The sequence below is a fragment of the Psammomys obesus genome, unplaced genomic scaffold (genome assembly GCF_907164565.1).
Source record: "Psammomys obesus unplaced genomic scaffold, mPsaObe1.curated_primary_1811, whole genome shotgun sequence".
Classification (NCBI taxonomy): domain Eukaryota; kingdom Metazoa; phylum Chordata; class Mammalia; order Rodentia; family Muridae; genus Psammomys; species Psammomys obesus.
The window spans coordinates 10,086,029-10,102,577 of record NW_026596152.1 but is presented as its reverse complement, the minus strand read 5'-3'; the positions used below and the strand labels follow the sequence as shown (position 1 = coordinate 10,102,577).

General features: G+C 43.4%; 1 protein-coding gene and 1 long non-coding RNA gene across 2 annotated transcripts in view; both read right to left on the bottom strand.

The window, feature by feature from the left end:
- Positions 1 to 6,465, bottom strand: part of Cops3 (COP9 signalosome subunit 3) — a 24,842-nt gene extending 18,377 nt beyond the window's left edge. Inside the window, exons 1-4 of the mRNA XM_055594208.1 lie at positions 6,297 to 6,465; positions 3,621 to 3,750; positions 1,336 to 1,448; positions 1,188 to 1,237 (exon numbers count right to left, since the gene is read on the bottom strand). Coding sequence (XP_055450183.1) covers positions 1,188 to 1,237; positions 1,336 to 1,448; positions 3,621 to 3,750; positions 6,297 to 6,351 — 348 coding nt within the window. The 5' untranslated portion in view covers positions 6,352 to 6,465. The remainder of the gene's footprint in view (positions 1 to 1,187; positions 1,238 to 1,335; positions 1,449 to 3,620; positions 3,751 to 6,296) is intronic.
- Positions 6,466 to 11,339: 4,874 nt separating this feature from the next.
- The window catches only part of LOC129666841 (uncharacterized), an 8,007-nt gene continuing 2,797 nt past the window's right edge, over positions 11,340 to 16,549 (bottom strand). The window contains exon 2 of the long non-coding RNA XR_008718660.1: positions 11,340 to 14,109. This is a non-coding gene — a long non-coding RNA (uncharacterized LOC129666841). The remainder of the gene's footprint in view (positions 14,110 to 16,549) is intronic.

Sequence of the window (16,549 nt, the reverse complement as noted above, 5' to 3'; positions counted from 1 at the left end):
ACACACACACACACACACACACACACACACACACACACACACACACAGTGTATGTGTTCCGCCTACATTTACGAATATGAACCACACGAGTGCCTGGTGTCCTCAGCCAGTGCTCTTAACCACCGAGCCATCTCTTTAGCCCCATAGATTTTAACCAAACTGTTTAGTGCTCCTACAGAATACCAAAGCTCCTTTTGCCTTTAATCTCCTTCAAGTCACTAGCTTGAAAGCTCATTCCCCAATCAAAAAGAAACACCCAAATTAAAATTTGTGTCAGCATCACCAAAGACAAAGTCTAAGAACCTTTCCTGGTGAAAGAAAACTAAAGAGAAATAACAGTGTATCCACTTATGCTCTGACATCTGCTTTTTTTTTTTTTTTTAAGATTTATTTATTATGTATTATATTATGTATATAATGTTTTGTCTGCATGTACACCTGCACACCAGGAGAGGATGGATACCAGATCTCATTATAGATGGTTGTGAGCCATCAGATGGGTGCTGGGAATGAACTCAGGACCTCTGGAAGAGCAGTCGGTGCTCTTAACCTCTGAGCCATCTCTCCAGCCCTGACACCTGCTTTTTCACAGAGAACATTGAATATATATACACATATCTCCATATATCTCCAGAGTCTGTGGTTCTGTGAGAGCATTATTTCAACATCCATTTCCAGATGCTGACCATCTCCACTGTGCTCTACAACAGAGTGTCTAGAAGACACCCACTGAGGTACTTAGGATACGGAACAAATATCTACAATTGACTTTCCAATGGTGAGGGAGGGGAAAGCACAGTGAAACACACTTGAAGAATCTAAGTCAAGAGCACATAAGAAGTCTTTATATTATCCTTTCAGCGTTTCATAAGGTGAAAATCATTAATTAAAAGCTAAAAGGAAAAAAGAAATAGCACTGTTACAATACAAAGGGCACTAGCTAGCAGTTTTGGAGTTTCTTTCTTTCTTCAGTGCTAGGCATAGATCCAAGTACCTCAGACATGCCAAGCAACTGCTCTACCATTGAGCCACATCTCTAGCCCAGACTTGCAGTTCCAAAACCAAACATCAGCACCCAGTCACCTCCCTGGAGGCCTCACATCTAGGCGAAGGCTGCTTGCAAGGAAGTACACATATCTAAGTACTGGGATTAGAGTACCATACAGAACTTGAATAAAATTTCTTACCTGTTTTCTCTCCACAAGTGCATTTGTTAGCTGATGGCAAAGCCCAGCAACTAGATGAACCAATAACAGAAACATTAACAAAATACTGAAAACACAAACACTTCAAAGATAAAAACACTCAGGAGGAGAGGAAGTATTAGTAGCTTACACGTATCTGTCGCATACCGAATGTGCTCGCCATTACAAGTACTAATGAAAAGCTGAACCTGTGAAAACAGTGTTTCGAAGTCAGGAACACTGGGCATTGAAAACTTCACAAACCTAGGACGAGGAGAAAAAGAATCACATTACCTTGTATTTCATATAGTAAAGAACAGAAACAACTTAAACCTGACGTCCATCCTTCCTCTGCGAAGTTAAGCGCCACAGTGCTGGAGAACTGGCTTGGTGGTTAAGAGCACTTGTTATTCTTGCAGAAGACCTGGGTTCAATTCCCAGCACCTACCTGGTGGCCATAACCGTAACTTCATTTTTAGGGGATCTGACACCATCTTTTGACCTCTACAGGAACCAACTATGCATGTGGTACACATACATATATGTAGGCAAAACACTCATAAACAATAAAATAAGCACCTTTTTAAAAACCAAGATACAAACAGGAAAAATGCTTAAAATATGCCTAAAAAAAAGACAACATTCAGAATAAAAAACATTTTTTTTTGTTTTGTTTTGGAGAAAGGGTCTCTCTATATAGCCTGGGTGTTTTATAACTCACTTATGTAGATCAAGCTGGCTTCAAACTCAGATGTCCGCCTGTCTCTGCCTCAAGTATTAAGATTAAAGGTGTGTACCACAAGGCCAGGCTCAGGATGAAAAAAACCTTTACTTTTTTTGATTGTTTTTCCACATAATATTTGCATATAGTTAACTTACAATAGTAAGGCACTAAACACTATCAAAATGTTTCCATAGTTACAGGCATTAGCACTAGGGAGGCTAAGGCAGATGATGGTGAGTTCAGGACTGGCCTGTGATGAATAGTGAGATCCTGACTCAGGAAAATAAGAAAAGCTTTATGGGTAGGGGGAGATGGCTCAGAAGTTAAGGGGGCTATGGCCAAGGCTGATGACTTGAGCTTGATCCCTGAAACCCCACATGGTAGGGAAAAACCAGCTCCCACAAGCTGTCTCTGACCTCTGCATATGCTCATAAACACACGTAAAAAGTGTTTTTCATATACATCTTATTTGATATATATGTATGTGTAAGTTTATGTATACATAAAATATGTATACTATCTGCTCTTCTGTATCAGTAAGAAAAAATACATCTTTGTCCCAGAATTCCTAGTGACTGGGGCCAGATGTTTATTATTTTAAATGCCATGACAACATCCCCATTCATATATACTACAAGAGCAAAACAAATTCTGTGAGATAGTATTTCAAGGAACACTAGCTACAATAGATTTGAAAAATCTGTGTCAGGCGTAAGAAGATTTGTCACTCACTGTAGCCCACGATGCTATCATTCTACACTATGTTATCACTCTACACCCAGAGGCAAGCCTCTGGATAATATGAATATAATACTGAGATAGTGCAACTCATAATGCCAGGTTATTTTTTTAAAAAAAATTTCCAAGAGGCAAGATGGCTCAGAGATTAAAACGATGTGCTGTCCTTACAGAAGACCTTAGTTCAGTTCCCAGCACCACGGCAGGTGGCTCACCGCTGCCTTTAACTCCAGCTCTTCTGTCCTCTAAGGGTACCCCACAACACGTACACATAAATAAAGAAGAAATAATTTAAGCCAGTGTGGTCCAGTACAGCCAGGGTTACAGAGAGAAACCCTGCCTTAAAAAAACAAAGACAATACAAAACAAAACAAAAAATTTAAAGAAAATTTCAAACTTGTAAAAATTAAAAAAAAAAATGGTTAAAACGGTAAACTGAAAGCTGGAGTGTTCACTCAACAGTTAAGAGAGCCTGTTCCTCTCACAGAGTCCGAATTAGGTTCCCAGTACCCACAGGGTGGCTCACAACCACCCACAGTCTCAGGGGGAGTCCGACACCCTCTTCTGACTTTTGTGCACACCAGAAATACATGTGGCGTACACCCATACATGCAAGCAGAAATACTCATACATATCAAATCAATAACTCTTTCAAAAGACGGTAAAACTGGAGTTAGGGGTGGTGGTGCACACTTTTAATCCCAGCACTCAGAGGCAGAGGCAGGTGGATTTCTTTAGTTTGAGGACAACATGGTCTACAAAGTGAGTTTCAGAACAGAGGGCTACAGAGAGATCCTGTCTCCAGGAAAAAAAAAAAAAAGCCAAAAGCATGACACTAAACAAAACATAATAGTAAGCAATGATTTGCCAGAACATGCATACGCTTTGTTGGAACATACATACGCAAGCACACACACTAGAGAGCACAGACTGTAACAAGCACAAAAGTATAAAAGAAAAAAAGTGTCCCTTACAGAACAGCAAGGACGCCCAAGGAGTGTTCTTGAACATCTAGAGCCCCAAGCACAGTGTCCAAGTGGGACAGGTTCTTCGCAAGGAGTTCTCCACTCTTGTTGATCAGTTCACAGAGCTGAGTCATTTGCCCTGCAAAAAGAACACTAACATTCAGGTAGGGTACTATCCAAACTAAAGCACTCAAACCAGATGTCCTTCTCAAAGCTGAAGGGCTTAGAGATGATGTGTCATGTCTTCCCGTAAGACTAGGACCAGAACAAGCAACTTGCCCATGCCTCAAAGGTAGTCAGAGAAACGCTAGACCTCCAATTCCTTCTGGCCTCCAGAAAGCACCACCAGTCCCTAAAGCCAGAAGTATGCTATTACTGTGACCACCTTTCTGGGAACCAACAGTAATTCATTTTATTCTGCAAGGTCCTTAGCGCCACTCCTTTCCCTTTCGTGTCTTAATATGGAACTTAATCATTTCCTGTTTGGACTGTATAACACACCTTCTACATGGTATGCGTGCTTAGATATTTATTCCCAATTCTACTTCATATTGTGCAAATTCAGTTCAGCTACATCAAAGGCTTTAAGAAATAAAGCCTCATTTCAGCTCAGTTTCCAGAGCCAACTTACTGATTTCTACAATTTTTCTAGCCATGCCTCCCACTATCTCCCCACAACCCCACTCTGGTTGAGAAAAAACAATATTCCACATCCTCTCCTTTTTTTGCTTCTGTACATACTGTCTTCCACCAGCTACCTGACTTCCTTCAATTCAGCCATCAATGTGGGCCTTCTTAGCTCTCACCAGGTTCTGTTCTCCATGACTAAACTGTCTAGGAACCCTCTCTGTGTCCTCAACTGCACTACAAGGTATTGTGATGGCCAGGTAATTTCAAAGTAAATGCACATGAAAGAGACTATGCCACTTCTCTATTTTGAGAATGAAGTACCTATTGAATAGTCAAGCAATAGCTTATTGGATTAATCTTCAAACTGTTAAAAAAAAAAAATCCCACTCAATAGTGGTACAGTGTGGCAGGGTATGGTGGCAAATCCAAGCACTTTAATCGAAACACTCAGGAGGCAAAGGCAGGTAGGTCTCTGTAAGTTTCAGGCCATTCAGGATTACATAGTGAGACCCTGTCTCCAAAGCAAACCAAAACCCGAGTTTGTGTTTATAGACAACCCAGTGTTACCAATGAATGCCTTAAGGATTCTCCTATAGTCTACATGCATAGGGATACCCATGCCCGCGCAGTCTTTCTCTTAGTCACACAGATGTCACTGGGTCACGCATACTATTAAGCATCTTTCTGCCATTTAATGATGATCTCAGATTCCTTTTCAGTTCATAAAGAGTATACGCACTTTTCTTTCTACAGATGCACAGGAGTCCATCTGTATGGCTGTGCAGGTTAAATGCGTCGACTTTATTGTATTTTTTTTAAACTGTGTGTGTGTGTGTGTGTATGTAAGGGAAGGTGCTCAAGGACACTGAAGAGGACGTTGGGTTTCGGATCCCCTGGAGCTGGCGATACAAGTGGTTGGGGGTCTACAGAGGCCCCCTGAAGAGTAGCATTTGCTGAGCTGTTCTCCAGCCCCCACTCAACTATCGTATTGAAGCACTCATCCTGCAGTGCTGGCTGGCACCTACCTCTGCCTCCAGAGTACTGGCATTTAAGGGGCACACTGCCACGTTCACCTTTTGTCTTAACTTTAATCCTGCTTGTGTGGTATGGATGAATGATTTATTTAAAACAACACAAATCAGAACGCAAAACTCAGAGGTATGTAACTGGCCCGTGAGCTTAGTTCTATCACTAACAAGGAAAATGAGAATTACTATTTATTATGCATGGTTTCATTATTTAAGCCTTACAGTAATTTAGGTGGACAACACCCCCCCCACGACACACCTCATATCTCTCTTTTACAACGATGTCAGCCTAACCTCACAGAATTTCCAGCTGTCAAAAATAGCTTGTAGCTGTACTTATTGTATCCCATGAGAAGTATTGTCTCAAGCACTTTAACATGCTTTCTCCACTCAATTCCCTCAACGCTATTAAGGAGAGATATTCTTCTGGCTCAAGATTATGTGTGTTCAAGTGATGAATGAACCAGACAGTATGTAAATTAAGGGGGGGAGGGAAAGTAACTCCTAGAAATGGAGTCTGACAAGTGAAAGCTCCCTTGGACTTCGGTACGACCAAAATAGGGGCGGAGAATTCCGAGCCTTCGCTGCTGGCCAGCCAAGGCTCAAGTCTTCAGCCAAGGAGCCCAGAAAAGATTCCCCCAGCCGCTGGAGAGGCCTGGAAGGGGGGTGGAGTGGGGGTGGCCAGACCGGCAGGACGGATAGGGCGCTAAACCACTCACCGAAACAAGGGGTGGCCGAGGGACCAATGGCGTCCCAGGACGCCCCTAGCGGAAGTCACGCCCCCAAACTGTCAAGCGGCGCCCGGTGGCAGGGGCCCGAAAGGGGGAGGGGCGGGGGGGAGGGGAAGGAAAGTCCCCAGAGCCCGAGACAGGGGAAGGCGACGGCAGGGACTACGGCGCCCGACAGCACAAGGGGCGCAGGCCCGAGGCCCGAGCAGGTCCAGGAGGAGAGGCTGGAGCTAAGGGCGGCCCCAACATCCGCACCGGCGCCGGGGCATGCGGGCCCAGCCCTGCGGCCCCGGCCTCACCTTGAGCTGAGAGCTGTCGGACACTGTTCACGAACTGCTCCAGGGCAGACGCCATGTTTCCCCGCCGGTGGCCCGAGCAACAGAGGTAGCTCGCGCGGGAAAAGGCTGCCGCTCTAGGAGGAGGGGCCCGGCGACCCACCTAAGCCTAGGGCGGTTGCGTCACTTCCGCCGGCCAAGCACCGCGAGATCTCACCTGGCCGATGCCCCCCTCCTGTCTCCACGGAAACAGTTCCGCTGGTTGCAGAAAGTTGGTTTTCCTCTCCTGGCCCTTCAGTGTAGGGCCCTTGTGAAACCTCGTCTCACATCAAATGGAAATAACAAGAAAGGGTATCTGGGCTCAGTTTTGCTAAGAGTGACCGAACATTTTTTTTTTTCCACCTAGCTACATGCTTCCGACAGGACTCCACTGTAACTTTAATTAGGCACCATCAATGGAGAATCCTGTTTCTTCCAGCGGCAAGGGAAATGACTCCTCTTGGAGGAAGGGGACTCTTCTCTAACCACCAGAAATCCTTCTGTAGTCAAGGTTGTGCTCAACTTTGGGCATAACGCACTGCCTGAGACCTAACAGATTAGTGCGGAAAGTCCCCCCAAGTCAAACGTATAACTTAGGATGGTTTTGAATTCTCCTAAAGCTGAAAATCAACCCCCAGGCAATTCCCCGGGGTTCCAGCCTCTCCGGGTCTAGGATAGACACTGATTTTTCTCATTCCATCTTTGATTTCTTCTGTGACCCCTCATTATTCATCTGTAAGCAACAGATGCCCGTATTAAACTTTCCACAAACATGCCATTCTGAAGCAAGCATTAAGGCTAAGGGGTTGTGACAAATAGCACTGCACATTTTCGGGTTCCTGCTTGGAGAGATAACAAGAGAGTGGCTGACTATGCGCCTGAGAAGAGGCAGGGAACTGAGCAGGAGTCAGGCTTACACATAGATTTTTTCGGGGAAGGAGCTTTCCAGGGTGGAGCTTTTCAGGGTAGGGATTGGTGAACTTCAAGCCAAGCCCAAAGATTGGTGGGATTTTGTGCTCTGGGACAGATAGGTTTTCAGACTGAGGGATTGGTGGGGTTTTGGTAGGTTCTCTAGCCTGAAAGTGGGCTCAGATCTTTTACTCTACACAGATTAAAACAAACAAACAAACAAACAAAACAATTTTATGGCCATTCTTCCATCTCTTATCTTCTGTATGTAGAATTGTGTGACAAAACTTTTGCTGGGGAGATGTTATACACACGTGTACTTATCCCAGATAAGGAGTCCACAACAGACCAAAAAGTGTGGATACTACCAAAGTCCAAGTTGAATCAATAAGTTTTATTGGCGTTATTTAGGAGAGTATAAGTGAGGGCTTACTTACAGGTGCAGAAATGACTCAAAGACAGCTGCAGAACCAGGTATGGTTACTTTGTTTCTTTAAAGGTTCAACTCACCACTTTGTCTCTGTCTTGCCCTCTTGCTCTCTCTTGCCCTCTCTTGCCCTCTCTCCCTCTTGCCCTCTCCCCTTCTCTGTCTAGCACCCCCTCTCCTCCCCCTATCATCTCTCTCTCTCTCTCTCTCTCTCTCGATCTCCATCCAGTAAACCTCTTTCATATAAAATCTTTTATGTGTATCATTTTATTTGGTTCTAACATTGGTGCATTGGCCAGGAAGGGCTCTCCTGGTAGCACCTGGTCTAGTCATGCAGAACCCCTTTAATCGGACCATAATGCCCTCAACAGATTTTTTTTTTTTTGCTGTACCTATCCCTAACCACCATATGCTCACCACTATACCATATATGCCTTAAAACCTACTTTCTCTCAACTGCCCTGCCCTCACCGCACACACCTATCCCTCTGTTCAAGGCGGCTTAGAATTGGCACCCTGCCAGAGGCTCTGAGCACCGAGCACATGGTGCACATGGGGTCCCACGGACATATTGCCAACCTCTGTCTTGGGAGACTTCACATGCCTTCTCAGTTCTCTTCATATGCAGGAGACCAGGCCTTAAGCATGAGTTCTAGAGTTGCTATGTCAGGCCTAGACACAATATGCTTTATTGCCAGACTCAAGAAACAGGCCTGGATGTAACCTTTTATCACCTTTTTAGCTGAAGGACAATAAATGTTCATAGCAGTCTAGTAAATAACTAGATACAAAGGCCTAAGAAAAATGTTGTTTGAGGGTCTAAGAAAGTGTTTTAAGGTTGGTAAATGCAGGTTATAAAGGTTGCAAGGTCTAAGGTGATTTAAGGTATCCTAAATAGGTAAAAATGCTTAATATTTCCTCCTGTTGCTATGCTACTGTTATATTGACTGTCCAGAGCTTTGACCTTTATCAATAGAGCTCTGATTTATTAACTCTAATACAAAACATTCCACCATACCACACACTACCATGGTTCCAAGCTCAAGATTTTAAATCTCCATAATATATACTTATACTAAAGGTTAAGACCAAGTGAACTTTTGTCCCTTCTACTTCACGAAAGGCTTCTGCCTTTTCAGAGCTCACCTTAAAGAAGGCTTGTACTCTTAACACAAATGTGTATGTCCACTGCCTTTTCTACAATGTATATTTCAGTGCAGATTACAATTGTGATGCTAACATGTTTAAAGTTTTATCTCCTTTGTAAAACTTAAAAGTAATTCTTGTAAGCTGCAGGAAATCCACCTGAATCCAGCTCTCAGGTCAGTTGGACTCCAGATAAGTACTGTACTTACTCCCTATCTCGGAGGGTGGGATTCCTCCCCTTTCCCTGGTTTTGGGATTTCCCTTCTCTGGCTACTTGATTGCTGCATTCCTACATCCAACACCAGCTGATTGGTGAGTCTTCCCTTCTGTTTGGTATCAATTCCTGGCTACTGATTGCTACATTCGTACACCCAACACCAGCCATTTGGTGAGTCTTCACTCTGGTTGACGCAAACACTTCCTACCGCTCTCACCAGCCTACGTCCAAACCCTTCATCTAGGACCGTCTTCTCCCTTGGGTAAGACTTTCCCTCTACTGGCACGGTTTCTCTCCCTCCCCCTCTTGCATGTCTATGAAAATCCTGGCTAGGTAAACAGTGTCTGCTACCGGCAATTGTGCCCTTGGTCTCTGGTCAAAGCTGACAAGCTGTTGGAACAGATTGTACCATACTACTATACTGAGTCAAACCTTGCTCTTGGGATGGATGCCTTGACGGGTCACTGACTCCTACTTGCCCAATGGGAATAGTCCATTCATCCGTTCCTCCAGATTCTCCTGTGGGGTGCCTTCTGGAGAATTTCAGATTTCTACACCTAGTGCCCGCTTTAAGGGCCTCTAAACTTACACACTTCTGTAACCAAACTTGGCCTCAATTTCCTTAGATGACAGATCCAAAGCAAAGCGTTTTTAATTACTGCCAGTGATTGGGTAAATGGAGGTTCTCTCAGGTAAATGGAGGCTCCCATGTTGAAGTCTCTTTGATTCAAACCTTCCACCTCTGTTCACTCTCCCAAAAGTTTTAAATGTACACTTAAAGAAATTTTCTCTATAACCTACTTAGTCTTCTGCCTATATATATTTTTCAGTATCCTGCCAGACACAGAAGTTTCCTACATCCACGACAGCGCAAAAGCAGCTGCTACAGGTGTCCCAGTCTGACCTCACAGACTTCCATCAAGCTGGACCTGCACTTCCCTCCCAGCGATGCATGTTCTCATAGACCCTGGACTGCATCAAAACAGCCTGTTCTTCCTGGATTTGGCCAGCATTTCAGCCTTTTGAGTTCCCTATGGTGCCCCCAGTGTCAGCAGGAAGTAGCCAGAAGAGAATCTATGCCCTTATTCACTTATTACTAACAAAAGGCTTGAATGGTGTGTTTCAGGCCCAGGACAAGTAGCTGCAGGTTCTCCCAGCATTCCTCAGTCCCTACCTGCTGCTTTGCTTGGCTGGCAACAATCTACTGGCAACCCCCTACCCTGAACTTTCCAGGGCAGGGGCTTCCCCTACTCCTCCTGACCATGTAATCTGAACATTTTGTTGCTATTATTTCTCTCTCTCTCTCTCTCTCTCTCTCTCTCTCTCTCACCCCCTTGCATGGCAACCAAGAACTGCTTCCAATGAACCTAAAATTATATATTTTAACTTGTCTTACAAGAGAAGCAGCCCTACATTCGTACACCCAACACCAGCCATTTGGTGAGTCTTCACTCTGGTTGACACAAACATTTCCTACCGCTCTCACCAGCCTACATCCAAACCCTTTATCTAGGACCGTCTTCTCCCTTGGGTAAGACTTTCCCTGTACTGGCACAGTTTCTCTCCCTCCCCCTCTTGCATGTCTATGAAAATCCTGGCTAGGTAAACAATGTCTGCTGCCGGCAGTTGAGCTCCTCATTTTTTAATTATAGAAAAAGGGAGGAATGTTAGTATTTAGGCAGCCTGCTTCTGGGTTGCCTAGCAACCTATGATGTCATCATGTGTCACCCGCCATGTAGCCACACCTGGCTCCTTAAAAGGTTCAATGCACCACTTCATCTCTGTCTTGCCCTCTTGCTCTCTCTTTCCCCCTCTTTCTTGCCCTCTTACCCTCTCCCCTTTCTCTGTCGAGGTGCCCTCCCTCTTTCCCCCTCTATCATGTCTTGCTCTCTCCTCTCTCTCTTCATCTCCATCCAATAAACATCTTTCATATAAAATCTGCTGTGCACATCATCATTTTATTTAATCCTAACACTCTTGCTCCCAACATAGATGCACTCAAGGTTCACTATAAATTGACCAGGTTATTACGAATGGCATCACACAGGTCAAAGCATAAGGATACTGGCTGTTTGGGGATCAGTAACTTGGATTTGATTAGTGTGGTTCTGCTGGACTGTTTACAGACTTCTATCTATTTCTCAATGGGGGAATCTGTGGGTTGAAACAGGTATATCGATCTCCCAGTTGGCAGATGGAATAGGTAGTCTTACTATGTCTTCAGGCCCCTGTTGTTGAATATTAATATTTACTACTGATTTATTTTTTAGTTAAACAGTGGATATTCCTAAACCAGCTATATACCCAAATCACCACACAGAGACTGGGATTTATTTAATTAACCTAGAGCACAATGCTGGGCAATAGTTACTCCATCCTAAACCTTCAAGCCCGCATAGTTTCCTACCATTCAGATTTCCCACATTATATTTGCTTTTAGTCATATCTTATGTCTGGCTCATCTCTCCGCATGGTTCAAAGTCCTCTCTTGCCGCTCTCTCCTCTCCAACTCCTCCCACTTGCTTCCTTCTCCTCCCCTCCGGACCAAGATGTCCCACCCTATTTTCTCCATTGCTCAGCATTGGCTGGTTGTTTTATTGATTATAGAGAACAAATGGTAGCACGTTCACACAAACTTGAGACAGGTGATACTTAGAATAAACATCACAATGCAATGTCTGGATTGAAACCAGATAGTGGGGTACAGAAATCAGCATTTGAACCAACAAGGGTAAATTGTATACATTCCACAAGAACTTTATACCAACAGGCCCCTAAGATCTCTTTTTGGCAAGTTAAATGGGTGTGATAAAATAAGGTTTTCATGATGTCCTGGTCATGCGGAATGGTACAGATTGCATGAGATGGGCTTAAGCCTTATCTGGAAATAAGGCCTAGCTGGGTAGCAACCAGTAGCAATGAATTATCCTGTCCACAAGAGGAAAAAGAACACTAATCGAGGCCATCTGCCATTTTCTAGCTGACTAAAGCAGTCTCTGCCTATTTATTTATTATTTATTTTGGCAAAGATTAGGGCAAGGATCCCAGCAATAGATCAGGGACAAGGGACGCCAATGACAGTAAGAACTGAAATAGGAAACATGAACAGTTTATTTATGCCATCAGATGGCCAACCCTTAAGCTTCTGCCATACATAGATTAGTCAGCTTCTGAAGTGACTAAAGTGGGCTGCAGCCTTCTGCGGTATATGGCTTCACAGCTCTTTTCCTCCGGACGATCAGCTTGTATGGTGTTGAGGAACCAAGTGTATGCCCATCTCCGGAAGCCGGTTTCACTCTACGGTGGTGAATTTAGAGGAGCACCTTTACTGCCATAGGAATGGATAAGGTGACAGTGAATGGACCCCTCCAAAGGGACTTTAGGGGTCGGTCATTCCATTATTTTAACATATAGCATCTTTTTTTTTTTTTTTTTTTTTTTTAAGAGGTGTCAATCTGTGGTTGAGCTGGAAGGTAACCACTTCATAATAGGATGTTGTACAATAGTTGGGGACAATCCAAGAACCTGCATTTGCTGTCTCAGGCTAATGTTGCCCATTCTTGTATACTCTGATGAAGGCTGGCAGGACTCCAAAAAGGACTTGGGGAGAACCCTGTCTGTCAGTAGGGCTACACCTAATGTTTAAAGCACTTGGCAGCAGCTGGTCCCAGTGTAGGTGGGTCTCCCCACACAGTTCTGTTGCTGTTTCTTTTGTTTATGTTTTTCAAGACAGAGTTTCTCTGTGTAATCCTGGCTGTTCCGGAACTCCCTCTGTAGACCAGGCCACCCTTGAACTCACAGAGATCCACCTGCCTCTGCCTCCCAAGTTCTGGGATTAAAAACCATCACCACCCAGCTTCCGCACACAGTTTTTGTTCAAGGGCAGTTTAATTTATTCTGCCTGCACAGAGCTCTGGGCACAGCTTGTGGCGTGTAGCTTCCAGGTGGCCTTCAGTCCCTCTGTCACCAACCGTGCCATTCCAACCACAAACAGCCTGTTATCAGATCCCTCAGTGATTGGGATCCTGAGTCTGGGCGTGATTTTCTTTAGGAGACATTGAGCCTTCACTTCAGTAGTAGGGCAAGGCCGCCACCCAGCCAGAGAGAGCACACTCAGAGTAACATACATGGAGTCACAGACCAAGGGACGCTCAGTGAAGTCTGCAACTGTATCTTCAAACGGGGCTTCTCCAACACTCTGTACCCCAGAAGAGACCCTAGGTCCCCAGCACAGGTAATTTTGGGCAAAGATGATGCCCTGTAGGAGATAATTATTAGCTATGGACAAACTAAAATCCCACACTTGGGATTAAAGCAAAAACATATTTACATAACATAACTGAGTTTTTAAAGAAAACAAAACTTCTATTACATATCCCCCCTTTTATTTAAAAATGGCTTTTTCTCTAACTTTAATAAACCATATACAATAAGAATAACTATGAGAATTACCAGGTAAGAATCAAATTTACAATGTCCAGTCAATTTGTATTTGGCAATCTTGGAGAAAGTGTTCTACTATCTATTCTATCCTGGTGAGTCCTGAGTTCTGTACCTAAATCACTTTCTTATCATATCTTGTACCTATCAACCTAAAAACATCTATCTAGACCTTAAGGCATCTTTTTAGACCTAAAACACTGTCTTAGTTTCTAAACAACTAAACTTAATTGTAGTATGACTATGACTATCTAGTCTTCAACTCTATCAGAGACCTTAGAAGGAAACAGTATTACTTAAGTATATAGGAAGCATAGAGCAAACAGCTTCTAGAACTATAGGGATGACAGACAGGTGACTACCTGGACAGTCACCAGAGGTTCTCTGTCATTGAGACATCCAGTCTTCAGTCTATCAGCCCAGAGCATCTGACAGACTTTTCTGTGAAGCAGGAATTTTGAAAGACTGATCACTTAGTCTCTGCAAAGTGGGACAGTCAATTTTCCAGTGTCCTGCTTGTTCACAGTTTGGACAGACAGCGTTCCATCAGCAGTTGAAGGACAATTTTTTTCTCCAGTGGCTATCTTGCCATATTTCTTTGATGCCCATCATCTTCTTTGAAGTAGATTAGAGATGCTGCTAGGAGCAGATGTGTCTCTCTGTCAGAAAAGCCTTTTATTATGAAAATATCTTTAAATGCCATATTCTGTAGATCTCTGAAATGTTTTGAAGAGTGCTTATTTATCTACAATTATATAGTGCATAATCATATCTATCCATCTATCTATCTATAGTATATTAGAGCAACATTGCCTGTTTCTAGCCATGTACTATTTGCTTAATCTTGAAAACATATACAAGATACTGGATAAAGCTTATTTCTGTAATTAAATAAACCGGTATCTAAAAAGACTACAAGTAAGATTATTTATAGATGACTACTAATTTGTGTTTCCAACCATCCTGAACAGATGCTTGTGGGAATTCCTCCCAAACCATATACTTCACCTTGGAAATGTGTCTGGAAAACCACACGTGACACTTACAGAACACATATATAAGGCCAAAGAGAGTTCAAATGATTGAGAGCAGGTTCCTGCTCACAAAGAACCCTTGGCCCCTAATCAAGTCAGGGTTCATGTTTTTCAAGTCAAAACCCACAATTACACCCTAACCAGAAGCAGGCAGGGGGACAAAAGTTTTACATGTTTCAGCTCAACTGGTTAAAATGATTTGTTTTACGATGTAAAACAAAGAGCCTCTGGAAGCTACGGATGTGGGGATGTGTCAGCGTGGAAAACATCTGCACAGAGGGGGTGCTTGACAAGTGGTTGGGGAGTGGCTGAGTGAGCTAAAACTAGGACAAAATGGAGTTACTAAGGGCAGGTCAACATAAGATGCTGGCGTGTCCAAATGTGGCAGATGCACATTCTACCTCAAACTTCCAGCCATCCCTGGGATGCTTTGAAGACCAATACAATGGAATTTCTGTCAGTAGTTGCTACACTATATTGTGTAAGGAAAAAGTATACATATGTTCACTACAAATGACAATTTTTTTTTTAATTTGGTCATTTATTTTTGAGATCATGTCTCTCAGTGTAGCCCCTACTGGTCTGGATTTGTAGACTAGGCTGGTCTTGAACTCACGGAGCTCAGCCTGCCTATGCTTCTACCTCCCAAGTGCCGAAATTAAAGACATGTGCAACCATGCCAGTCTCAGAAGAAAAAACTTTTAAAGAATATTTCTGAACCATGGTTAGTTGATTCTCCAAACGCAAAAACCTGGTGGTACACAGAGCCAGTGGTATCTCAAAATACAGAGACAAAGAAATGAGTCCTGGGGCAGGAGAGATGGCTCAGAGGTTAAGAGCACTGGCTGCTCTTCCAGAGGTCCTGAGTTCAATTCCCAGCAACTACATGGTGGTTCATAACCATCTATAATGAGATCTGGCGTCTTCTGGCGCGCAGGCACACATGTAGACAGCACTGTGTACATAATAAATAAATAAATAAATCTTTTTTAAAAAGCGAGTCCTATGACATCCTTGAGTCACTAGGGCCAATCTTGTCTGAAACAATCCTATTCTGAACCCTTTAGCCAAAAAAATATGACCGAACAGAGTCCCCTTGTAAAAGTCCATAGTCCATCCACTGAAGACACATACAACCATACTGATTAAGCCAATTAAAAGCATATGAGTCCAGCCAGGAACAGTGGCACATTCCTGTACTCCCAGCACTTGGGGAGGCAGAGGCAGGTGGATCTCTGTCAGTTGGAGGCCAGCCTGGTCCACGAATCCAGGACAGCCAAGGTTACACAAAGAAACCCTGTCTTGAAAAACTGAAAAGAGTACATGGGTCCTTTATTAGCCAGCAACCAAGAACAGACTCATGCCTCAAAGTTCCTCAGTGCCAAAGCTGTGTTTTGAAAGGCAAAACCCACAAAGACTGTAATTTACATCAAAGTTAAACAAGAGTCAATATAACCTTGAAACATCCATTTCTGGCAGAACATAGTAATTATTTTAGATATAATACAACAATTATTTTTCACTTGTATCTTCTTCAGTCATTTTAGTTTATGTTAAGTTTGCATAAATATTAATCATTCTTGTCAATACATCTGGACCACAGTCAACCTCATAGGGCTCTCAATTGTGTTGCCAAGGTAGATGTGACTGTTCAGGCTGCAGTGGGCTCAGAACTATCTAAGAAAACACCAAATGGGGTCAGAACAAGATGACATTACCTTTGTCACTTCACCTTTATCACTGAATTGTTTAAATCTGCATTATGTTTTCCTACACTCTTGGCTGGAAATATCCTGATACCATAGTTTAAAGGCTTTGTGCCTACAATGATCCTTTTAGGCAGGTGTTAGTTAGCACATCACATGGCTTTCCTGGGGAGACACTGTTCCCCCCAAATGAGAAGGGTACAGACAGACTGAAGAAAAATTCAACTTTAACTTGGCAAAATAAGAGTTAATTATAGGACCAGGAAAAAGCCCCAAACCTTTAAGTTCCAATTTTATCTAGTGCTAACTCTTCACACACACACACACACACACACACACACACACACACACACACACAC